Source organism: Acanthaster planci, linkage group LG03 (genome assembly GCF_054643075.1).
Source record: "Acanthaster planci isolate LZ-2023a linkage group LG03, COTS_SCS, whole genome shotgun sequence".
Lineage (NCBI taxonomy): Eukaryota > Metazoa > Echinodermata > Asteroidea > Valvatida > Acanthasteridae > Acanthaster > Acanthaster planci.
The window spans coordinates 16469255-16496934 of NC_141779.1; the positions used below are offsets into that span (position 1 = coordinate 16469255).

Here is a 27680-nt window from a genome sequence, read left to right on the forward strand (position 1 = left end):
ATTCAAGTCATTACATATCCCCAGCTTTTCTCCGCCAATTTCCCTCCCACGTCCTGTCTCCTTATTGACTGCGCCCGCCTCCCAGATCACGGTTGCCGTTTTTTCCCTCTCTCTGCCTGTAGTGGTTAGTTTTACCATGCTTCCTCCATGGTTTCACAGATTGTGGTCGCAGATGTTCCTCATCAAGCAAAGCCTTGGTGTTGATATTCTACATCGTAGCACATAGAGGCTGACTCATAAGAGATTAATGGGCTCGATAATGGAAAAAAATAATGTTTAGAACATGACCTTGGCCTTGCTACATTTTTATAACCTGGATGGGACGTGATAAGGTGATAAACGTGTGCGCAATGGATAAACTTTACTTGGCTTTCAAGCATGGGTGGGACAAACTAGACTTGATATCCAGTCGTCGGACGGTTGTATTTGAATGATTGACAACCAGCGCGGCACCGTGTTGATAAGTCTATCGTCTCTTGCCGAATTAGGAGTCGACGATAGCGTGGGTGTGGAAGAGCAACCACACCTCTGATTTAGGGCTATGTTGCACACTGATGTGCCAAAATTAAGACACCTCAGTAGGGTTTTACTTCAACACAAGTTTATGCACTGTACATGTCTTGAAGTCAATTCATATCAGAGGGTTGTGACTAATCGCTTTGATTTGGGTGTGTATTCACGCCAGAATTCTCTTCCGTTCTACATAAAAACCAACTGATCTGCATGAAGATGAGATTCAAATATTAGTGAAGATGTTTCTAATCAGTGTGTTGGCGACAGAAAACAAACAAATATAACAAAGGGGAAACCCAATTGCTGAAATATAAAGAAAAATTCTTAAAAGACACATTGGCGTACCTACTGAGTTCAACGGTTACTGATGATTTCATTGTCTGGAGGAGCGGGATTATTCAGGAGGTTGGTTGTACATTCAAACAGTTACTTGATCTGAAATCAGACGAGGGAGGTGCACAATTAAGGAGGCACAATCTTCAATCCTCCCCAAACAATTTACATCGGTTCTCCTAAGCTGTCACAAACATAAACCTCAAGTTATAATCAAGTCTGGAAGCAATGTTGGGCTAAAAATATGTTTCCTAGAGTTCGATGGTGAATCTAAAAACCTAAACCTAATACTTGCACCCAATGTGAGTGTGCATTTCACCGTGGAAACGGACGTCACGGTGCCTCGGTCAGCGACCGATATTTGACCTTGTGTGTTCGAATTAATCGACCATTGGAGCATCCACGCACTGTTCCATAGGGGAAGATGCACACAGGATGTAATTCAAACAACGAAAACTGCGTATGTTTGTTACTCATCACTGTCCGTTTTTTACTTTGTCAGATGCATTCAGCGGTTGTAATAAACGTTCATCATAATTTCCATGAGTACAACGGGATTGGCAATAAACGGCAAGTGAGGCAGAGGAAAGTTAGTATGACAGAATTATTTACAGAAAATTCTATGTATGTCCGTCCGAGTCAAACAAAACATGTGCATTAATAATGAGGTAGAGTGCTGAAACAGAGTTTCTTTAGGCCTATTCTACGTCCTATTTGAGTGCTCAACTGTTGGTTTTTTTGTTCACTATTATTTTGAAAACTGTTACACTCGCGCCCGTCCAGAGCGATCGACGCGGCGACGGAGAACTTAGCCCTGCATCTCTACTGTTTCAGTTTACCCTACACTGTCATCGCCATTATCATCATCTTCACAACTACGATCACCGATAGGAAACTACAGAAAGGGTCTGAAGCTGTATCACAAACCGTCATGAGTAATTTACACTTAAGCGCTCGAGACATCTTGGAGACTACTTCAGCCTTGCCCGGTCTAAGCTTAACTTCCTGATATATTGTTAATTTCCAGATTTCAAGCAGACGCCTTCAAGAACACTTCACACTTCAATGACACTCGTTCGACAAGTTTCCCTCAGCGAAGTCGGTAAAACAAAGCAAACCTCTTGCATAATGAGGATCGCGTATAAGTAATACTCTTAAAGATAGGTCTAGACGTTTAGTGCTTACCGTTCAAGGACGCGAAATATAATATTGGCATTGTTTACCCTTCGCAAATTTCTTTGCAAATTTGGGATGGTGGAAGTAATACATTGCGTTTTTTCGTATGAAATCTGCCAGGTCAATATTATTTTTATCGTTGTTTCCTGGAGAGTTTTGGCATTATGGTGTAGACAATGAGTCGCTTTACACGGGCCAAGTGTGCCAAGTAAAATGACAGCGACAAAAAGAGTACCTCGATGTTTGCTGCCACCAAGAGACTCTCATGAAATCTTCTGTAACTTTGGAGTGCTTAATGTGAATTTCCAAATCAGTTCTTCGTTCGGACTGCGGGCTCTGGCTTCAGGTCCACGGACAGAGATCCCGGGGCGACGGGGAAATATATGCCCCCGCTTTTTGACATAGGGGAATTGTCAATATCCCCCCAACTTTTCAAGCTGCTGACTTTATGCGCGCTCGGATTTGCCCCTCCACCAGGTGGCCCTTAGGCCCCCCTGATTGAAGTGGGATCTTGGATCTTGTGTCGTGTCGTGTCATGCTCTACACAGGTACGACCTTTCAGAACTCCTCCCCCACATGTGACAAGAAGTCTCCGCACATGTGCGGGTCAACGAATTATGCCGTCTAATTTGTGTCTCCTGTGCAAATTTGGCGGTTTTTAATTACCTCGACATTACGTGTCAATGTATTTTATCATTATTATCAGTTGATTAATCAACAACTAACTGAACGTTGTTTGATGAAATGTGCTTGGTTTTAAAGTAGACATACTTGGTTCCAACAGCAGGAAATAAGAAGGGTAGGCCTATACATGATGCGAACAGCATCGGTCTCCCCCCACATATTCAAAACATAACTTACGGGGAAAACGAAGAGATGAAAGTTGTACCCGGCACTACTGCAGTTTGAACTGTGAACATTTCACTTAACAATAGCTTGACTGTGCACTTGTCAAGAAGTAAGGGACAGAACTGTTTTATGTCTATAAGACGTCTCCGTCAACCATGTCAGTGTCAGATCAGTTCACTAAAAGAGGCACTGCTTCTCCGTTGATTTCCTCTTTCTGTTACCGAAATGTCACCACAGACTCCTGGTCTTCGTCACAGGCCGATTTTGAAAAGCGGTGAGGGGCTCTCTGGGACTGACCTCAGTGGTAAAGAAATACCGACGTGCAAATCCGCACGGAAGATATGACCTCACGGGATGAAGCCTCAGCGTATCCCGACTAACATCGGATACGTCAATCAGTGAGCTGAATTGGAAGGACATATGGAAACATTCAAACCTGTAGATGGTTGGCCGGACTGCGTATGATTGATAAACATCATAATCACTTTTGGACTGGACCTTTTTGCCGTTGTCCCCGAAGAGCGGTCTTTACTTTGTCACTGCTGACGGGAGCTGTCAAGTTTTCTTTAAAAAATCGACAGTGATGCGATGATTATTGTGGTCGTGTTATGTCAGTGGCTATAATAAAATTGAAACTTTTATTTTAAAAGTAAGAACACATGACAAGGGCAGGAATCATGAGTGTTTATGGGCTGTTGACAAAGCCCCTCGCTATACGAGTGATACACCCCCGAAACTGTTTCTTCGCAGAGGTAACCACACGACTGTTTGTCAAATAATTTAATACAACTAAGTCAGACGACAAGGCTTTTCTGTTTTCTTCTCTTTGTAACTTTTTTCCTAGTCTTCCACAACCCGATTCCCCGAGGAGCCTTAGCAAAAGATGTCCTCCAGAGGACATTTGTGACCCACTCTGTGAAAATGAGTCTTAAGTCACCATAGCCACTTTTTGAGTTTTCATTTATGTTGGAAAGAGCAAATTGAGTTTTTGTTTGATGTATCACTCAGTTTGGCATCCTGATGACAGTGGATACTCCATGGTGAAAAATGCTGTGGGCTCCTACTGATTTACACTATGCAAAATTATTCTAAAGGACTTTTTACTCCAAAGTGGCTCTGGCGACTTAAGCCTCATTTTCACAGGGTGGGTCACATTTGATACTCTGTGGTTCTTGTCTTCGGTTTAAGAGTCACACATTGTACAGGCCCCTCGTGCAGTCGATAACCTATATGTAACACTTTTCTTTTTTTTTTCAGACGAAGGATGTTGGTAGAAGTAAAACCGTTTGTCTGTTTGGCTCCAAAAGCTTTGCTTTGTTTTTATGTAATGCTTACTTGATTGGATTTGATCAGTGCAATAAATCAAAAGGTATTAAATGTATTTTATTTGCATCCTTTCATTCTGTTACCTTGTTTTCTCCTCCGACAAAAGAAATAATTTGAAAACAAAGATAAATAAAGCCGGACTTTATTTATCACGAGAAAAGATGTTGTCACGGTCCACTTTGGCAATCTTTAAATCGTGGACAAAATCATTACATCACGACTGTTTTAAAGAGATGAATTTAACCCGAGGACTTGTCACACTCTTAACGGTGTTTGAAATGGAAATACGGTGGTGCGCCCGGGAGTCTGTTGGAGAGCTTCATTAGCCGTGTTGCTGGCGCGTGGCCGCCGCCCATCTCTCTCGAGAAATCGCCGGTGCCTCGGTGTCGCGTGAGTTGCCCGGTGCGACACGAGCGAGAGCCGTCGTTCGGCCGGCTCGCCCGGCTTCAGTGGACGCCGAGACCTAGACGCAGAGACCCATGTTACCATCCGAGGCGACCCTGGCCGGATTTGAGTCGATATCATTGCTCCGGCGTGACGAGAGCGGAAGACGGTGCCGGAGGGATGAAATGACTCCAAAGACACGACGAAACTAGGCCATGGCAACAACCAAGCCATTAAAAAGAGATGATTCAAAGCAAGAATGAATTCATGCCTGAAACCTGCTACATAGGGGAATATCACTGGAAAGATAGCTATTTTTAGCGTGTTGTAGTGTTTCGTCGTACACGAATTTTTTCCTGACTCCCAGGGATAAAAATTATTTTCAATTTTTTTACGGGACGGAAATAAGTGAATAATGTGTAGCACTGAACAAGCTACAATTTCATGGTGTTATCTGAACTCAGAATTGACCACGTTTTAAAACCTTCCCAATAAAATGCTGAAAGTGTTTAAGCAGAATTTAGAGTTTTGTTTCGTGCAATTCTTTCCTGCAGACAATTTTTCCGAATCTCATTCTCCACCGACCAATTAAAAAAAGGGATTGTGTACAGAATGAGATGAGTTTCACGTATTCAGTTCAAACCTAACCTTTTGCAGCAGGACTCACAATTACCCTGCATATAAAATATGGTTTTTAGTCACCAGAGACTATCATGCTAATTTGTTAAATTTGTTGGGAGGGACATAATGCACACAGCACTTTGATTGGAGAAGGAGCCGTGTGGAGAAAAAACAGCTTTCCTCGTATAATTAGATTCCACTGACCCTTAAGCAAAATAAACCAATACACTCGTGTAAACACGGCACGGAAAGACATTTAAATTGATAACCGTAATTCCATTAGTTTGCTGTGTTTTCACCCCGAGGCGCTTGAGTATTACTGTGTATCTAATATCAATGAAAGTTGGAATGTCGTTTGTTCTCTTTTAAATTTCTACATCTAAAAGCGGCGAATAATTTTGGCGAAAGCCTTACTAAACCAAACACTGACTTCTTGTAAATATTCTTATTTTTCTTTTTCCTTTTTAAATTTGTTTTTGTCTTTGCTCTTGTTTTGTGGTTTTTTTGTATGTGTTTTATGTAGGAAGAATTAACAAAAATCAGATTTTCAACCCGGACACTAATTTCCTCTTCTTTTACAGTCGATCATTAATTATTAGTAGCCTTTGGTTGCGATCTGCTCGTGTTTGTTCAGCCTTTTATGAAAAGTCTTCTGGGGCTAAAACGCCAGACCTTTCTTTATCTTTTATAATTTTGTAGCTTTGAGGTTATTGCGATTGAGAAATCATAAGACGGTCTGACCGATGAAGACTCACGAAAGTATAGTCCAACCAACACCCGACTCAGCCAGTCTGTGCGATTACTCTGAAACTCTCTGACCCAGTAATCCCCTCCTTTTTATTACCTTATTTTGTCAGTAAACATCCAACTCTGCGTCACCAAGTTCGTTGTGATTCAGTCAGGAGACTCGAAAGATCATCCGTTTTTGGAGGTTAATTTCCCAGCACACGCGGATTTGGTGTGTGGAACGTAACCATTTGCGTTCAATGACTTTAAACCATCTGTTCGAGGATTCCAATTTGAATCGAAAGGGGATTTCTGTCTTTGTTTTTTGTTTTTTCCCTCTCCCCCTCTCTCTCTTATCAAAGTGATTGTATACTTCTTGAGTGCCAAATGGAGAGCAGCGCGATGTTACTATGGTAACTTCAACGAGGACAGCGAGCCTGAGATGGCCATGTAGGGTATTGAGGGTATAACTGCTGCTATGATGGATGATGGCTCTCGTTTTGGTCAGTGCTGTGACGGGGGACTAATGGTGAAGAATAATGTAATCTTTAGTTGGATGTGGTGTCTGATGTTAATCAGGAGAATACATAGAAAAAATAGCTTTCATCCTTTTAACTTCAGTAGTCACGCCTTTGTATCTGAACTTCGAGGGTATTCTTCATCGGAGGTTTAGTCATTGATGAGTGCCCTTTCGTAATGATGAGTGAGTTTTGCAACACAAAATTTTCCCAGAAATCTCTTTGTTAGTGTTCATGTGTCTAGCTTAATGCTTGCTTATGGTAACAGAGAAAAGGGAATGGTTTTAAAAGTGCTGAGGACGACAGGCGGTTAACAGTGTTGAAAACTGGAAGACTAAGACCATACCACGATGATAACAATGAACAAGGAGATTAAGAAATGTTTGTAATTTTTCTTTCTCTTTGTTGGCGTCACAGACGTCATGACTGCTCTCCTTAAGACTCGGTTTCTCCTCATTTTATAATTCTTCCCATCATTCTCGTCTTTTTACCCTCATTATGAAATTGAGAATTTTTCTTGGCTCCATGACAACGGAACGGTATAGCGTCTCAGCTCTGCGCGTTTTCCTTCAACCTGCCAATCACAGGCGCGAATTCTAATTTTAGAAAAACAAATTCCAACAAACACATAAGGGAATGAGTCATCTCACCTGATCTGATCGCCATCATTATTGATAATACACATGTCGATCATTTCTAAGTGCAAGTGAATTACCTTCAACGTCAACCGCCAACATCAGATGTATATTGTTTATCAGTGTGAATTTTAATTAGGCATTACAGCAACTGGGAATAAATCTCCAGAGATACCACAGCACACAAAATGGCTGCAACCAGGGACCATAGGGGCCCCAACCCCACTTCCGAATCGTGGAGGGGGGCGTTATGCATGTGGGAATGAGTGTTCAGTGGAAACCTGACTCATCTGTCTTGAGTTGACTAAAAGATATCTTGTGTGGTGAATCTATTGGCAGATCTTGAATGGGGATGTTTTGGAGCCGCTCCGCTATCGCGAAAATATATGTAGGGAGGAAAGGGGACACAGGTGCCATACTCAAGGCTCGTGCTCTCTCTGCCCTCCCCACCCCTATAACGGTCCTGTGGCTATCATTGTTATGTTCAAAACTAGGACAAACTCTACAGACCAAATCACCCCTCTATTACCCCCCCCCACCACCACCACTACCATCAGTCCATCTGCAAACTGGACCCAAGTTATATATGCTTATTGACAGGTGTGTGGTTTTCTGCTGTTACCTGCTTCTCAGCAGCAAGAGCAGCAGCATCCATCACGTGTAGCAGTTGCTAAAGCATCACAACTCAGTACCTCAGGTAAGAAGTATGCATATCGGAGGAAAGGTCTAGGCCTAACTGACACAGCCCCAGTGTTCTGAGTTGGAAATTCTCACCCGAAATTGTCACTGCTGCTCTATAGCTTGAATTCCAATGACATTTATGTCTATGAGCCAAATTGTAACTGCAAATCTCTCTAATCCCAAAAGTCTCTTAAATCAAACACTTGTATGCGTCAATATCACAACATTCTTTGGAAAAAATAGAAAACGGGGGACTATAAGCTGTATTCAAAACCCAGAGACTGTACCGGCCTGGGAAGAAACAATTAGACCACATTTCCCCTTCATAACCCTTGCTTTCCGGTTCAGAATGACATCACCTCTGTGAAGCTCAAAAGAAACCCCAAGTTGCCACTTACATCGTCTAGTCAAGTGGGTATCAAAATCGACACCCCTCTCCATACCCCTATTTACATTGCTCACATCCTTTGGATCAGGGCTGCCTGAGTCCCGGGGGATGTTACCCCGAATTCCCGTATTCCAAATTTTCCTCCAAACTGTCGATAAGTTATTGTAAAAATATCCTCAAACCAGAGGATTATATGCAGGAAATCAACCCAGATAATGAGCCTTGTGTTTGTACACACTAGTAATGATTTCCTTGATGAAGACCGGAGTTTGACCGTTAAGTCCTCCAGCATGACTCATTGCGTTCACCGGGGGCTGGCACGGTGGGGTGGATGGGCTTTCCAGGCGGCACGCTACACTGATCTGGGTGTTAAAGGTCACTCCATGTCGCTAAACAACTTCTGAAAATATGAAAAGTTGTTTAAAAGTTTGCTGATGTAAAGTCGTAGCAAAGATGTAAGTGCAGAATAACAGTTATTTTATAAATGTTTCACAGTTGTGAAAGACTATACTTCAAGTGAGGTTGTTTTGTTGTTAGCGTCACACATATGAAATGTCATTTAACGTGTATAACAATTACAATTGATGCCCCTTTAATTTCTCCTGAAGTATTGTTGGTTCCTGGGAGGCCTTGGCCATATGGAAATACAGCGGACATAATGATTGAGTATTTCCTGTTTCATGTGACAATTTATATTTGAATGCTATTATGGTTATAAATACGTAATTCCCAAAAATGTAATATTTTCAAAAGTGTGTAGAACAAAATGTGTGGAAATGAAGTTAAGTTTACTCAACTTCAAGATCGGCACAAATACTAACATTTAGAAATAATATATCATATCGAGAAGAACGGGGGAAATCATTTTTGTCGTATACCTATTTGGGGTTGCGTGAAACTTGTTCAATGTGGAGTAAGGAGGCGAAATGTTGCCTTATTTAACCTTTTTTACCGAATTAACCCCTGATCACGAAAATAAAAATGCTTATTATACACCCATTTTTTCTCGTTACGTTAGAAGAGGATTTTCCTTTACGCGCTAAAACCCGTGAAATGCAATGCATTCGCCATAGTAATCTTGAATAATTGGTATGATGAATTTTACTACTGCGTGTGAATCAACTAATTGGCATGTTATGGCAGGTCACTCGTATAACACAATGCATTATTGACTCCATAGTTTATATGGCGCCGCAACGTCGCCGGAATAATGAGGGGATATACCGCAGCGACGGCTTACTCAGTTGTAAACCATGATCGCGGTCGTAGGATGATCCTGTGCACCGGTTTATTCTAGCCCTAATTAAATTGTCATTCAAAAAATAGTTATGAATCATATTTGACTAAAAACGCACATATTTCACATATGGCGCGCGTGCGTACAGATGCACCGCGGACCGCAAAGCTTGGACATTACCACCTACACACCTCTAGCGATATCTTTTTCCAAAAACTAGAATTTCTTGCATCAATCCTGCAAACATTTTAAAGCATTCCAATTGGTATCACCTCGGCTTTCCATTTTGTTTTGTTTTGTTTTTGTCTCAGTTTTTTTCTTGCGAAGAAATATTTATAAAAATGGATCCTGAAATACCTTATAGCAAATAGCAACCACTACTCTCATGGAAAAGTTTCCAGATTGGCAGGGAAACGTAACAAGTGCGGGTTAAGAAGACACTTGTTTAAAAAAGGAAGGTAAAAACCTTTAGCAGTATTTCAGATTTTTCAATACGGGCGATTCCTAATAGTGCGCCTCCACGAGTTTGCAACGCGCTGACCAATCACAAGGCGCGAAATCTATCGGCCCTTTTCAAGGGCACATTGGGTCGACAGATTTCGCGCACTGTGATTGGTCAACGCGTTGCAAACTCTCGGGGCACACTATTGTGAAATGCCTGTATCTATTTGCATAATTTATACGGAAATACTGCATTTAGTCACGTTTGGTCTAACCTCTGTACCGACTCTAATGTTTCTCTTTTATTGCTTACCGTGACGGGAATTGTGTGGAGGTTAAATTTAGCTATGATGAGTATCCCTCATCAAAGAGAACACTCGGCAAAGCCAAGTTAGCCAACTTTGTACAATAGGATGAATCAAACTAATCATGACCTGTCTGCAGGTTTCCCAAGAATCCACTTACTCCTTTGTTTGAGTTACTTCTTAAACATGATTGTATTTGTAGCTTGAGATGCCGCCGTGTTAAATTACAGAGCTTTGTGGGTTTTGCGTTGATAGTCGGAATGTGATCGGGATGGTATGTTGTATCACAACTTACCACCTACCAGCGGTTTGAGAACGAAGACTGATTTTTATTTCGTTAAAACTTTTCAATGAAATTGGAACTAAAGCTATATTAAAAACAAATGTGTTTTATTCTCAATTGAAACATATATTCATGTACGGATACTTATTCTCCAAAAGAACGCACGTACTGTTTAGTACGACATTATTTTATTCATATGAAAACAATTAACATAAGAATATTCAGCCTTAACGACGAGCCATCGTGTTTTTTGGTCCTCGCCTGGTGACAGTACATACTTTTCTTTTGTCCAGTTAAGCCAGTGCATGATTCAGCGTCATTCATCAGCCGCGTGTTCATAGTACCGTATCCAGACTTCGTGTAGCTTTAGCCGTAGTTTATTGCCCCTTTGTTATCTCTTCCCAAGGACTCTCCCACATATTTCCATTCATAAAAACTTTGGTGCAATCCCTGCCACGAGAAGCCAGCCGTCACTTGGCCGGTGGATTCCCCGCTCTGATTGGCCAAGCGTGACGTACTGGTTAGAAAATAGCTCATGACCTCATCGGATGGTCGTCGGCACTTATACTGCGCATGTCAAGTAAATTCGCAACGGCAACGACAACTGCGCGGAAGTATGGCTGCAGTTACCGGTTTTTTTTTTCCGAAAAGCGGGACTTTTCGGTTGGACGTGTGAAGGTCTTGATTGTAGTCGGGCTTCGAAGTGGTCTGGGCTGCTGCTTGAGCAAAGAACAAGAAGAGTGAGTTTGTAGCAATATTAAAAAGAAAATGTTTACGTTTCACTGTGCGTTTCGAGAAGAGATAACCATTGAGGTTGGGATAACCTTCCTTCATGGGAACCATCATTGTACATGTGCATGTACACATGTACGTAGGCCAACATGTCATGTGTATTATGGGAATGTGAACGAACCGACAGCACGTACGTGTATATCAAATGTACTGTGCATACGGTAAATACATGGTTAACGCGGGAACGTTCGTAAGCTACATGTAGAATGCTTGGCTGCATAGTACTTGTAGGACTTAATCAAAAAACATTTTTTCTGTGCTGCCTAACCAACTAGGCCTATTTATTAAAAAAAGGGATTCCCCGCCACTCAGGCCTGTCATTGCATAGCCTGCTAGTGCTACAGTCTACAGAGTACAGAGGTGATATTCTTGGCTTGCCAGCATACTTGATCTGGAAGGGTACGGGTAGCACCACTGGCCAGAGCCCAATTTCATGGTGCTGCTGAGTGCATGATTTTGCAGGACTGCAGGTTCTGCAGCGTATTTCATGAAGACCGTTAGGCATAAGCAGTAAGCATGGCAAAAGGACAGCTCACCTTTGAAAGTTTGAGGAAAAAATGCTTAACATGGTGCCAAAACATTGGAAATCTCTATATGCATGCAACCGTAAGCACTACCGCACCAAGCACCACCATGAAATGGTGCAAAGTTTTCTGCTGACGTAAACATGACTTTCCTGATAACTGTTAAGTATTGCTATGAAATTGGGCCCAGGACGTACTCGTACATGTAGGCTTACTTCAATAACCTCACTGATTGATTTATTTTGCGGGGAGAATTCTGTGTCCATGTCATCGGAGCATCACAGTTTTTGAGTGTCAACACCAATATATTTAAAAAGGGATACCAGTTGATTTTAGGGGGATTTTTTAGCCAGTAAAAGAGGAAGAACTAAAAAAAAATTTCAAAAATGTGGTATTCCTGTCCGACACTTGAAATTTTGATGGTAAGTACATTTACATGTAGGTCTTTCCCTTCTATAGTTTTCTCCTCTTGAACAATGATACCAATTATAGCACATGTACATTATTTAATGCCTTGTGCAGAATGGCTGCTGAATGGAATGTAAATAAGCGGCATTTGTATTACGGTGAGACTCGGAATAAAGATTCAATTCCGAAAATATGAAAATACAACAGCTGGAGTCGGCTTCCTCTTGCATTGGCATTTCTTCTCTTGCCCATCCGGGAAGCCAGCACTGCATCCAGCAGTCCAGCCCCTTCCAGAAAAAAAAAAGTCATCCAGAATTTTATAACAAGGCTTAACCTCATATTTTCTGTCAAACAAGTGGTGTAGTGATGCATTGACATTGGCAGTGAAAACAGACTACACGTAGCTGCAAAAAAGTGCTCACATGTTGCTAACTTGTTATTAAACAAAATTCTTCAAAATTTGTAAGGTCCTCAGTATTTCACTTGAAGACTGAGAGCGTAATACAAATGTGAATGGAGACTTTCTTAATGGTAGTACTGAACCCCCAGATTTCCAGGACACCTTCACATGCTTCCTAAATTAGTCATCCTACCGTGCACGGAGCAGTGTGCCTGATGGGCATTTTCAGAATGACTGTCAGTGCCATACTCCCTTCCGTGAGAATTCGAACTGTTTTCCAAGTTTGCCGTGTTCAATTTGCAGTCATCCGTTTTTATCTATTCCACACATTTCACTGTGTAGATTAGTCCAGGAAATGTTACAGTATACATGTACATGTGCATTTGAGGAAGTGTGACTGTACATCATGGTTCTGTATGTCATACAGTATTTCAAAGTTCCAAATGTGGGACCTTGGCCGGACTGTGGTCGTGGATAAAGTTACATGTTCCTACATGTTTATGCACGCATACTAGTACTGTACACGTACACTTGGAATAGAGTACAACATGCTTGCATTTTTATTTCACAACCATGCCAATTTTTAATACATGTACTCGATATAATGAACAGCAAACCCTGGACCGAGAAAATAAACCATATTTCAAACTCCCAAGATAATGCTTTAGCAATCATATACATGATATCATGTACATGCAATCACATTCTTGTTGGTATTGGACCAGAGTTGGACAGTGGTTTGCTCAGTAAAATCCCCTTGAATCGGAGTTGATGTGGTTGCAAATTCTGTCCTGTCATTTGCATATTTTGTAATGACAAGTGCTGTTATCTCTGCCAAACTCTTTAAGTCCCTGTTGAGAGACTACATGTACATGCTGCTCTGTACAGGTTTAACTGTCATAAGGGGAGCAGCTAAAGCCCAGTGACTCATCATAGAGTTTGCTGTGGGCTCACTGGCTAAATATAGCCATTGCTACATGTACAGTACATGTGCGTGCATTGTGTACAGTGTGCCCTTTACAACAAAAATACATATCATCCAATAGCCTGTTGACAAGAAGGTCACGAGTCCATCAGGTGTGCTTGTGATGCAATCCTTGTAGCTGTCATCTGGACTTTTTACCTGTGAAAATCACACCAGTCTGAATTTGTACCGGTACGTTTGAAGAGAATACATTGTTTTCGGTTTAAGAAATGTACTTTACTTCTTATGATTACCATGGAACATGTAGAGCTCTGCTGATTGCTTTAAAGGGCTGTCTCGGACGGATTTGAACCTTTCCATTAAGAGCTACATCCACTTCTGTATCCATAGTAATTGTTTTCATACTGGATGGTAGTGATAGGATATGAAGGGGTCAGATATTTCATGAAATGATTCCACCGTACACTATATTTGATTTATTTTGTGTGCCTACATGTACGCATTCTTTTTGGAGGGATTGCCTCTTAGTGGTTTCTGCTGGATGGAAACCTGTTGAACTACAGTAATTTGATGGTCCTCCAAGAATGTACATGTACTTGTAACTAATCTGGATGTGAGACGAGAACTGTTGAAAAACTACTGTACAGAATGGAACCTCCTCCTTTAAATGCCATGCCTGTATCCATAGTAACTGATTTGTACTGGATGGGAACAGCTTGAAAAGATAATGTCCTCTGTAGAGTGAAATTTTGTCACCGTCGGGTGCCCGGCAAAAGGGCGTAAGCTCGCTGGGAAACATGATCACAGCGGAAAAAACGTTCCACGGCAAAAGGGCGTAAGAAACACACTGTCTTTATTTAGCAAACACGGATATAATTTACTACAAAATCAACCTGGGCAGCACAAAAAGCAACCTTTTAACAACTAATTAAAGGACTTGGGGATTTTTTGATACTTTTTGTCAAGAAATCTTCATATTTCATTAAAATAAACTAGTTGCATACTTTCGTCCTTTTGCCGGGAAAAGTTTTTTTTGCAGTGATCACGCTTCCCGGCAAAAGGGCCTAAGCGCTTACACTCGTCTGCCATGCACACGGCGATGGTTTATTTGATGTATTTTGTATGATATTGTACTTTGGCAGGGAGTGACTATTTCTGGTTTCTGCTGGGTGGAAGCCAAATGAACTAGTCTGATGGTCCCCAAGAATAAAGCTGATCTGGAGACGAGACAAGCACTGTTGAAAAACTGTTGAGTGAGACATCATCTTCTTAGTTACATTTTATTTTGGGTACTCCAGGCAAATCAACTCTGCCGCTGACTTCTCTCGTCACCACCCATGACAAGTGAACACATTGTAGCCCCAGCCACTCTCCCTTTCCATTCCTCACCAAAGGACCGACCAGTCAGCAGCCTTCATGCATCTGGTATTGGATGTGCCAGCAGCCCATCCGTTCAAGATCCCCGTACATAAAATGAACAGTAGGGCGCCCCCTGTCTGCCGGTGGACCCACATGGTTCCGCCGAGCTTGCTTGCTGAGCTGTTCCATGGTGGGAATTTAGAGAACACTCTCTTAATAGACAGCAGGTCCTTCTTGGAGTATAACACATCCCACATTGTGAACTCAGTCAATATTGGATGCTCCAAAATTGTGAAAAGAAGGCTGGAACAGAATAAGGTAAGAGAATTGATATACAGTATGGCGTCAGGATTTTAAAAAATAGCCCATCTAGAGGCTAGTCAGTTATAGGGAGCGAGTGTAATTGTTATCTGTTGCATCTAAGAGGGACATTCATACTGGTCAAAGAAGGCCCTTCTTTTTCTACCTCAAGCAAAATCTTGTTGAGGCTGAAGATGGTGGGAGCTGGATGTGGACTCTAAATACAGTGTGATTTTTATTGGAGGAGGGAGGGAAAAGCAGGACAACTGCATCTCCCCCAACAGAACAACTCTATTTTCCCAACTCCTTTCTGTGTTGCTACATATACATGTACAGTATGTACAACATAATGGTATGTATGCACATGTACTTCATTGCTTGCCTGCATTGCAGGCTACCGGTATATGCAGACCTGCCTTGAGTACATGTACGGTACATATGCAAAATCTTATCCCGCCATTGTCGCTGTATTTTATTGCACCGATTTGTCAGCTGGCCCAACTGAAAGCGACTTTGAAATGTCCCTGTTCATTTTTGCGCACAATGTTACTGGTATCTGACCACCCTATCCGACTGGATTTCTCTGAGAGGGAGTATGTTTAAGGAGCAAAAAGCCTTGGCAATTGCTGCATCCTGTAAAGTCTGAGCCATCTCTTGAAGGAGGAAATTCAATTGCCTGTCCATGTTCGACTCATACTGGTCCCCTTTTACATGCGCATAAAATTACAGGGCATGCACACATACATGTATGTTGTGTTAGATATGTTTTCCTGAAAAGAGAGAATAACCTCAGTTTTTGGAATAACCTGAAATTGGTTTCCATGTGTGCTGGCAGTTTTGGGGAGAATTTGCTAATCACATTGACTTCCCATAGACTTGCTGTCGCTTGCATCACACAGTGCAACCAGTGGGCAGGTACACTGTAATTCAGTAACTACTGCATTATCAAGTATTGAACAGGCAGCAACTTGAAACATTAAAAAATAGCAGACGTGTTGAATTTCTTTAGATTTTCCATGCCAGGGAAAGGTACCACATTTGTGAGAATTGGCCTGTCCGTGGATGAGTTAATAACATGAATAATGGAGATGCATAGGGTTGTAACAGCATTTTTGTGCCTATCAATCGTATCTTTTTGATTTTTATGGCGACTCGCAGGTGTTTTGTATTAGGCAAATTACAGTGTAAGGGTGCAAAGAGGCCAGCATCTCAATCTGGGCCATCTTTACCAGGTCAGCACGCAGTTCTACCAGTACAATTTGCTGCTGTGTACAGTACCTACTAACTGCTGTTCTCACTGATTCACATGCACTGTACGTGCAGTGGGCACACATAGTGTGGAACAGGCTCTACGCGTGAATTGCTAATGCGAAACGCCAGATCCCTTTGGTATATTACCACGTCACCCGACAGGCCAGGAGTGAATCTTGATTTACGCACTGTGAGGCTTAATATCGTGGACAAACTCCATATTAATAGACAGTTAATTTGGAAATCGATCTTGCCCTTCCGTTTTGGCGAGAGGTTCAGGAGAAATGGTGGGTTGTCAAGATGGCAGTTTCTCACTGTGCCGCAGTGGTTGCAGGGGGTTGTGTAAACACCGCACAAGTGTTTCGGTCACTTGAAATGCCGCTCAAATGTGCTGTCTTGTAGTCATCATCGACTGGAATACCGGTACATTTACACTTTTGTGCAGAGAAGATAACCCCAAGCCAACCTACAGTATACAGTATGTGATTGATGTGCATGGCTTAGCCTCGCATCCTCTCTTTATACATGTACTGGTAGTTTTGTTCTTAGAAGTCAGAAGAGTCGCAGCTGTAGAATTGTTTCCTGTTCTTTTTCTCAGTAATTTGGTTTCAGTTTGTAGCATGCATTTTTATCTATTCAACATTCAGCTAAATTGCAGGCATTTATGCCAATCTACAGTGTAATTCCACTATTTGATGTTTTTCAATTTCCTGAACCATTAATTTTCAACTAATTTTGTCCAAGGAAAAGTACGGTAACTTGTGGAGCCATCCATCCATTCTTTGGCACATCATTTCTTTGCTCTCATTTCATATATTGGTACATTCATAGAGTCAGTGTTGTTCTCTGGGATTGGAGTTACTGTATCTCCCACAAAAGTCCCAGTGCTCATGTACATGTGCTGGTACACTATATGTGCATTGATCGATGTTTATATGTGCTATACATTCCTCTTTTAGAATCTTGCACAAAGTGCAGTTCATAAAGGGATCGAAAAGTTGACATGGTACATGTATACATGTAGGAGGGTTATTAGCATTTTAGTGAGAAAGGCTGCTGGTAATTGTGATATGACTGCACATGTATCATTTGTTTCATGAAGGAGAACTTTTGTCTTAAGTGCAGCCAAAGGAAGATATTTTGTGTTGAACGGGTAACACAGAAAATAATACCGGACATTTGTGTGCTACTCGTACGGTAGCTGTCTTCAAATTACAGGTAATTCCAGATCTTTGAGATCATCCATATCACTGTGTAGAAAGGATTCAAAATTCATTTCAGCAAGTACATGTCGAATTGCATCCATGTAATAGGAAAAAGTGATATGTACCAGTACCCACATGTACATGTACATGTAAAAATGCAAATGACCGTACAGTGTTACTGGCCAGCCATTGGTCAGTCCTCAGGACTACAGTGTAATAGATTGACCAGGCAAGGATGACTCATCTTGGCCAGAGAGATGACCAGCGAATTTCAGATTCATTTTTTTCCTACACATTATAGCCAGGCCAAAGAATCATTAGTCATCTGCCAATCTTTTTTTAATGGTATGGAATACTCTGAATGATGTAGAGTACTGGTACGGGCATGTTCAGTGCTACCGACATCGCAATATTGGTACCGCCATACATGTACAGTACATGTACATGTACATGTGTGGTACTATACTACATGTATCTCCAGAATATGTCACTTTGCAGATGTTTCACATGTACGTGTACAGTGCATACCGTTATCACCCCACCCAGAAAGAATTCTCCTGGTGCACTGTATCTACATTGTACCAGATTCTTACTGGTTCAAATTTGCATGACACCATTTGAATACACCAGTAACTGACAGCCATTTTGAACAAAACATCAACAAAATTACATTTGGAAATCGAAGGGTGAAGCTTTGAAAGGAAATTCAGTGTACTGTGTAAAATTGATTCAAACCTTCAAAGTCACTATTAATTTGAAACATTTACAGCATTTGGTATATTGTTGTCACACTTTTCTGTTTGAAAGGGGCCCATCCCAACTGATACAATTTTTTCTGCACATTCATCCATATTGGAATATCCCACTGGATATAATACCGGTACATGTACATGTCCATGCATACACGTGTGCTGGTACCAACAGATAGTGTTGAAAGCATAACCCATGCAACAGTGCACTGGGTGGTTTAGTGAATATTAGTCAATCTTACAATGTACATATTTTAAAAACAACCTTGGTATATCAACTAACCTTGGTTTATTAGACAGTGGATAGGCCTAAATAATTAATCACCTTACATTTGAATAATCACTCAGGTGCATTATTTATACCGGCAGGATCAATTGACAATATGGCAAAATACAGTGTCCACTGACCAGTCCTGTAATATACTAATGGTCACTTCTACTCTGTCCTCTGGATGATGACTCATGTGTGGGGGACCTTTGGCTACCCTGATAAATTGAAATTGTACAGTACATAAGTATAAAGTGACCTACCAGTAAAACGCCTGCTACAAAAACAAAAGAACTCATCACAGTACACGCACAGTATTAGCTTGTAATTTTATCCGTGCTGTAAATGGAAACTTGTACACTTGTTTTAAATCCTTCTCAAAATTTATGGTGTTATTACGATTGAGATAAATAAGCTATTTTGTTATTGCCCAATACCTGTACATGTACTCATACATATGTACCGCAACCATAACGGTACATCATCCCTGGAGAGGTCTGGAGCTGATGTCACTATTGGACAAGGAACTTTATAACATTCACAATATGTAAAAATGTACCAGTACTGTACAGTACGTGCTTACATGTACATGTATCTGATGGTTCCTTTCATCCCTGCAAATTGTACACCCCCCTCCACTTCATCAGTACTGGGCTCATCCTGTGGTGCTTCTTGTCCTTCTTGACTGAATTTCAATTGATGCCTAATGTTTTGACGCTCGAGTCTGTCTCCCAAGTTTTTTACTCAATTGGATGCAAGTACATGTAGCCACATAATCTAGAACCCACATGTTCACTGTATACCAAAACACTCATCACTATTGATTAATTATTGCCAAACCTGCTTACGTAGTCTGTAACACATTTGCAGAGGCAACTACGTCCATGCTCTCCGGTCTCAATTGATGGTTGTACATGCACCTTTATATTCCATGTACTAATTTTGCAGCATGTGTTGATTGTCATATGGCATGATGACTCATCCAGCAAGCGCTTTATTGAAATCATTTTCATAATGACTGATTGGTACAACAATCGCCCAGCCCCTGCGGCATACCTGGTACGCTCGCCGCCCCGTGGCCTCCCTGCCTGCCGTTGTTGTTGTCCTGTCAATCACTCATTCCAGATAATTTTTGTGCCTCTTGCAAATAAAAGGAAGGAGGAGCATTTAGATTTTCATCTCTCTCCGATATCAGAAGTGACAGCGTGCAACCTTGCTAATGAATTGGATGGTGAGGGTTTACTACTGGGAGACGGCTCCCAGGAACTGTTGGAAATAAAAATCCACCATTTCCTTGTATGCGGGGTGCAAATTACATGTACATGAAGATTCTAACATAATAATTAGTCTAATGGGAATAAAGATATAAGTAGGTTGTGACTGAAGATGAACTACAACTGTACATGTAGTCAATTCCATGTTCGTGTTGTTCAACAGCAAAGCAGGCCCCCTGATACCGCTACATGTAGAGTATGTGTATGTACATGTACTTGAAAATAAATATTTCGAAAAATGTTACCGTAGATTCCACAAGAAGTTTCAGAATTTGTCAGAATATACCGGTGCCGGTACATGTACATGTACCATACAGGTATATGTATCAGTACCACTATGTGTATATGCACTAGTACATGTACAGTATACTGTACATGCACATGTACGGGTACAAATGTAAATGTACAGCTCGGGGGGGGGATGTCTACCCTTGTATATTGTACAACTTTTTGTGACTCATATTTATAGACAGATAGTTCACAGATTCTGTGCATGCAGCTCTGACCTTTCTTTTACATACATGTACATGTACTGATGGTTTGGTCCCGATGATAAACAGCTGAATACAATGTTCTACTTATCAAGGTCTACCGGTAGATTCTGTGATACACATTCACCCTGTACTGTACATGTACGTATACTAGTATGTATTTGTTACGCAAAGCTCTGTGAGAAATGATAAACCCTTGCATGAGATTTTCAATATTATATACAATACTTGCATGTGTTTGTGCATCGCCTTCCCTGTACTTATGGTGAAAACACTTGTGCATTTTTTATTCAGCCCTGTACCTCAGAGCATTGTTTATTTTGATGAAATGGAATGTTCACTCTGTAATCAATTTTTTTCCCCCAAAAATATGTACAATTCCACACCAGTTACAGTATCTTTTTCCGTGCCAGCATAATGACAGGTGCTCTTGTCCCAATCTGCCCAGAGAAGAGCATAACAAAGCCTGTCGTTTTATTCGATTGAACCTTTGCAGATTTGCTGATAAAAATGAATACGCATACATGTACATGTACATTCTTCCACGATAACACTTACAAATAATGGTTTGCTGACAAGAGTTGCCATCAAAAATTAATAATAACAACAAATCAAGGAATCATGATGTGAGAGACTTCTTTGTGTTTGTGATGAACCCTTTGATGTTTTCTATTCTCCTCGCTTGTATTTTCGGTTCTGGACAGTTGTTTATTCTTCGCCTGGATTTCCAGCCCCATGAGTGATGCATTGGGAATTCAGGGAATCTCAAAACAACATGTAAAATTAGCCATCACTGAAACCAGTATGCTCACACCAGCCACTCCACTGCCCTGGAAAAAATGTCCATAATATGGAGGCGCTGCAGTTCCTGAAACCAAACACAATGGAATGACATCATCTCTTCTGATAGGTACTGGAAAGGATCTTTGAAAAGGCGTTGCTCGTGTGTGGGGAAAAGAAATGATGGATCAGACACTAGCAGTATGGTTCTGGGTAACATGTTTAATGCAACCACTGTTCTATTTGATGGATGATTTGTATATCAAATGAGTTATAGGCCTGGGGGAACATGAAGTGTAGATTGCTTGAGGATGAGGTAAAATTGAATGAAATTGAAGTTGACACGGAGAAATGTCAGACCATTTTGGTTCATTAACTGGAACTCTCTAGGTCACGGTACCTTTCCAAGTCCTCTGAAACTCACCTCTTTGCAGGCATGCTGTTTGTACCTACATGTACTTCAACTTTTTGAGAGGCATTCAAGTCTAGTTTTGAGTAATACATACCGGTACATGTACATGTAGTGGCTGGGCTCTACCCTCCTGAATCTCTCAAAAATTCTTTTATAGAGTTTGATGGATTGCGAAGGTTGTCACTTGTCAGCCAGCAGTTTCTGAGGTTATCAATGTATGCATGCAAAAAGTTTCCGATAAAACAGGGAAGAGTGTTGTATGATAACAGAATGCAATTACCTAACAGCTTTTGTATTGTGTATCCCATAAATGTTTACAGAATGGCTGCCTTTGCTACACAAAGAGAATCAGTCAGAAATATGATGACATCATTGGAAAAGCCTGCGCAGGCCTGACTGAGTTACACTGAGATTGGATCATAAAATCCATTTTTACCAAACAGTGAGTGGAATGGATTGCCTTGCCAGCAAGGGCTTCAGCAGTTAATACCTCAGGGGTTTACTTTTGGACCACTGGTTCCCTGTTAGTGCTAAACAAGTAAAGCGTAACTGGCGTTTCCTATCAAGCAACTGTCATGATTTTGTCAAGTTGCTAGAAGTAGTACATGTACATGTGTGTATATTCTTGTAAGAGATGCGAGGTCTCTTAGTTAAGGTCCTTTTGTATGTTTATATGGTTGCTTAGATTCAGCAAGAAATGCTGGGTTTCTATCATTTACTGGTACATTTGGTGATTGGATTGGTCTCCGTACATGCATGGAGGAATAAGAACCCTCCATGGTACATACACGTACACGTAGGGACTAGGGGAGTGAGGAGGGCAGATTAAAAAATGGACAAAAATGTACGACTCTTTCATATACACCTGTACTGGTACATGTATATATATGTACAGTGTGCCGGTGCATAATTATAGTTACCTCATCTGTCTTGATGTTTGGCTCTTTTACTGGTACTGTACATGTACCAGTAAGTTTGGATCAATAAAGGTCCTTTTTCTTATTGATATTGTATTTGGTTAAATCCCTATGGGCTGCCTTCATCAAAATATCTGTGTCAGTGAGGATTAACTAAGAATGACATGTTTTTGTCGCCATCCAGGTGACTTGGCACATAGTGGTGTCAGGACAATCACCTACCTGTAGTCTGAATGCACCCCCTGTTACCCTGTCTAGATGTACATTACATGTACATGTACATATACATTGTACATGTTTGGTACATGTATGTACATGTACCTGTACCGGTGCATGTACAATATATGTACAGTACAATGTACATGTACATGTTGTACCCGTACATGTAGTAGTAGTGCCTCACAGGTCCCAGTGTTCTTCTCAAATGTAGGGCTTACTACATTGTACATGTGCTCATTTCTATCCACTGAACCACATGCATGTAAATGCATAATTGGCAAGGTAACCATTTGGCTTTTAGAAGCTTCAAGACAATTGCCTGTCATTTTTATTAGGTGTACAGTATACATGTATAACTTGAGGTCAGATCCCCAGTCTGGGATAAAATCTTGTAATGCCCTCTTGAGTTACAGTGGAACTTGTCAACCAGCACAATGGGCTGTTGAGAGATTGTCCTGCATCTGCTGTTGATGAATCATAATACGGATGTGAGGCTGACGCCATGATTCTCTGACGGACTTTCATTTTTTCCAAGAAGCCTCTTGGGCTGCCTCCCACTGTCCAGTACTGTCTCATGTGACCACGATGTCAGTGCCTGCATGTTGTTACATGGTAAATACCTGCACACCCATTTACACTATACATGTGCACATCCAAGAAAAGGCCAACATTTCCTTGGAACGTCTCTGTTTTTGTGTGTGGTGTGGGTGTTTAGTAAGAAACAGGACAGCTTGGTTGAAGATTCATCTAAAAAAAAAGTCTTTTAGTCGTGCAGCTTGGCAGACCACAGGTATTTGATCTTGGGGGTAAAATTGATTGGGTGGCCCACTTTTTTAAGCAGTGAAGCCCTCCTTTGGTTGAGATCAGTCTTTCTGTTGGGGACTCTTGTCCATCCTGCAGTACCAAAGCCAGTGTTGTCCATTTTGAAAGACAACTTTCCATGTAAGACTGAAATGATTAACCAGTCACTTGTTTTGTGAAACTTTTATTATGACATAGTGCAACAGAATTTAAATTGACCAAAAATCATCACCAGTTGTTAAAAAGTGTGAATTCATACAGGTACATGAACATACAGAAGGCTCACCTGTAGGTGTACTTGTACAAGCCAGTTCACATACATGTACCGGTACATGTACTCTACGTGTACTGTAGATACGATGTACTGTTCATTGCACTTGCCGAAAAAACAAAGAATTGAATTTACATACATCATGTACATTCTAATGTTGTGTATTTGTTTGTAGTGAAGGTTTGCTTCAGTCACTATTTAGTCCAAAAGTGGCTGATTTCCATATTACCCAGTTTCATCAAAAACGATCAGCTTAACATCCACAGTTGCTTGTACATGTGTAATGTTATCCCTGGCTGAGGAGTTTTGAAAGTGACCCATTGGGGCTGATACTGGTCGTTAGTATTAGGGCCTACCTTTGTTACAGTAGAATGATGTACGGTACATGCAGCACACATCAAAAGTTCAAAACGATGTTCTGAATACCATACCGGTACGTGTATCATTCCTCAGTTTGGCTTAGCAATGTTTGGTCAAGGTAAGCTGAACTGACACCTCCTTATGATGTAATTAGTCAGTTCTGTAGGCTTTTGTTGACTCGGTCACAGCCAAACAGCTAGGCGTACTGTAACCATGCACTGATCATTTAAAAGTGGTTGCCTGCAGCTGAACACAAAATCAGCAAGCACCGGTAGGGGTTGAGATCGGGATGCCAAATCTGTGCACGCCTATGATGGATGCTTCCTGGACAGATGGCAAAGTTGGTTCATTACCCCAAAACGCCTCAGATTTTAGCAATCAACCGTTCGTTGTACATGTACGTACCAAGTGACTAATTAGTGTACTGTCGGTATGATCATAGAGCAAGGAACAGATGATCCTGAGCAAGCCTTCCTTCCACTTCCAGTCATCTCTTCCCTCCCTTTGCCACTACCTCCCCCCCCTCACCACCACCACCACTCTCAGTCACTACCCCCCCCCCACAAAATCATACCACAGCCCTGATACGTCAGTGTCTGTTGGCATCATCGTTAAAAAAAAAAAGCCTAGTCACCATCCATGACAATTTAGGCTTTGGCCCCTCTAAATTTTGTCCCCTCCCTTCCAGACAAATGGTGCCTTCAGTAAAATTACCGGTACAAAGTTGTGCATTTCAGCCTGGAGGGTAAATACCGGTATTTCAGTGACACATTGCTTTTTCTATAATCAACCATACCAAAAAGTTCATACATGTTCAGTACTTGTAAGTTTCCCTGCCTTATTTTCACTGTAACAATCTAGTTCATTCTTGCTTCTTCAGGATACATGTATACAACTGTTCCTAGCTGTATGCTTTAACATAAAGTTATAATAATGAAGACACACATAGATGTACATGTACGTGTATGCACCTACTGGTAGGTGTACATGTACATGGACATGGACATACCAGTACATTTATGTAAGGTACTTGTACATGTATTTAAAAATTCCATTTAAAGAGCACCTGTAAGGAAAACATATTTTCTCTGATTTTATCTGTCCAAATAAATATGGATGCATCCAAATTGAACACAGTTTCATTTGTCTTTGGAGCTCAACTATAACTGGGCTTTTTTTCTGTTCATGCCAAGATGCAAATTCTGAATGTAGATTGCGTCATTTGGAGAAAACTAGGGGAACCTTCACCCTGTGTTCCTAGTTGATAAACCCTTATGCTTGCCAAACAATGTGTGTACGTGTAGCCATTGGCATACGTAAGAGTTAATCTACAAATACAGGGCGAGTGTTCCCCACGTTTCTCTGTTTTCTCCGAATGACGCAATCTACATTCAGAATTTGCATCTTGGCATGAACAGGAAAAAACCCTTTTTAGGTTGTTGTAGTTGAGCTCTGAAGACAAATGACACTGCGTTTGATTTTGATGCTTCCATATTTACAATGTATACATAAAATCAGAGAAAACATGTTTTCTTTTGAGGTGATCTTTAATGAGCAAAAAATATACTGGTAATCGTAGGATATGTATGATATAATTCAAGGGATGCTCGCATATGAGCACTGTATGTGAACTCCATGTCTGAGATCACATGTGACGTCTTCCAATCAGATAACACGAAAAGAAGTACCGGTATCATCACGCTATAGAACAAGCAATCAGGTTGCGCTTTCTAAGCAGGGAGGCCAATGCTCCTGTCTTGGATCATGATACCAGTTCAAACCTACATGTATGAGAATCAAGCAGTCAAATTTACCTCTCCCCTCTTAGAACTCTATTTTGATTGTACTGGTACATAATGTACATGTAACTTCCTGTAAATCTGAATGAACATGTAAAGCCAATGGAGTAAAAAAAAATCATGGAAGAGAGCACCGCGCATGGAATGAGATGCTACCCTGTACACTGTCTCTGACAGAATGGTGAGGCCAACAGTCTCCATGTCACTCATCTGCTGACAGCCCGGAGACAAGTGAGAACAATTGACCCGGTCATGAGTTATCACTTTGCAAAATGACAATGCTTCTTTTCCAACGCCCAGGAGGAATTAAGACTGTACTTTTTGCATTGGGTCAAGTTGGGCTCCCCTGACTGACCTGATTGATGACAAGAGCTCACCACAGACTTGAACTGGGATTTTTTGCCCAGGTTTTGTTTTTTAATTTTTTTTGGGGGGGGGTAGGAGGATTAGAGTTTAGTTTAGTTGGAAAACTGTGGCAGCATTCCCATTTTACATTTAGTTTCAAGCTCTGCAGAGCATACATGTACATGTATAGTGTCTGTTGTAAAATCTGAGCTGACCAGACTGGAGGCAAGTCTATTATGTACCATGGATTTGCCATCACTGACCCGAGAGTCCTCTGGACCTCTTGCCTGAAGAGTTTAAAAATGACAGTGCATTCTTGGCCAGTTTCACTTTCAAGTTGGAAAATCACTGATGCATGGATTGGGTTTCTGTGCCTGTTGCCCACGTATCACTCTCACCGTGGTACCCTGGGAAAGTCCAATCTGGTTTGAGTTTAGCCACATGTGTGCGGCTCCAGCCAACGGTACAGTCAGTGGATGGCTATGCGACTGCAAGTCGGCACTCTGTGTTTGTGTTTTAGGGGAGACTTCTCCAGTCTGTGGTTTGATGTGCAACTACCTGGGAATTTCCAACCAGCCCGGTAAGTTGATTTCAAACCGTGTGTTAGTTTTGTGCGAGTTGTGGAATCTGGAATGTGGAAAATGCAGTACCCTGGTTGGGATTTTTCTAGAGCCCAGACTTAGCAATCTTGTTTTATTGTACAGTCAGCATACTACCATTTCTACAATTTTGCTCAATATTCTCTTAAAAATTTCAAGGTCAGTGGTATCAAGTATGATAAATAAGCAAACAGTGTACTGTGTACCACAGTTTTACTGATGAGTTCCCACAGTAACTGTCATCCATCTTAATTTATTGTTGGACGTGCAGGAGTGTAAAATGTGTGATATACATGTATATGCTTGCATCTTGTAGCATGATTAGGTCTGAAAAAATTCTGTGCCTAATGTTCACTTGGCCAGAAACTCTTTCACGGAAGTTACACAAAACCAGAACTAAAACACTTCAACATTTGTACATGTTAATGATCAGAAAGAAAAAGGTAATATTGTTTGTTGTTCATGTACATGTTCATACATATGCACTACCGGTAACATAACATGTATTATTATTATTTTTTATTTAATTTCTGGTAATGACACAAAGGTTTCCGTAACTGAGCACTCTAGGCATTGTAGCCTGCAAACCTGAAGAAACCTGTAGAGAGTAAACAACGAGAGGCAGTCACAGCTTTAGAGAGGGGAGGAAAATCCCGGAGTTTTCTGGCTAAAACTCACAGAATCAAGTGCTGGTACATGTAGGGACTGAAAACCCAATCCACATGTGGACCAAGTGAGGGATCAAACCTGGGCCACAGAGGTGGAAGGTGGGGAAAGAACCACTACGGCGGCCTAATCAACTCCCCTTGTTGGCT

General features: G+C 41.2%; 1 protein-coding gene across 4 annotated transcripts in view; it reads left to right on the plus strand.

The window, feature by feature from the left end:
• The first annotated feature begins 10985 nt into the window (after positions 1–10985).
• LOC110973046 (uncharacterized) overlaps positions 10986–27680 on the plus strand; it is a 48473-nt gene continuing 31778 nt past the window's right edge. For 2 of the 4 annotated variants that reach the window (XM_022223475.2, XM_022223478.2), the window contains exons 1-2: positions 10986–11156; positions 14608–15142. In XM_022223475.2, the coding sequence (XP_022079167.2) occupies positions 14882–15142 (261 nt within the window). In that variant the 5' untranslated portion in view covers positions 10986–11156; positions 14608–14881. The remainder of the gene's footprint in view (positions 11157–14607; positions 15143–27680) is intronic. The other 2 variants (XM_022223477.2, XM_087134265.1) reach the window with 2 other exon arrangements.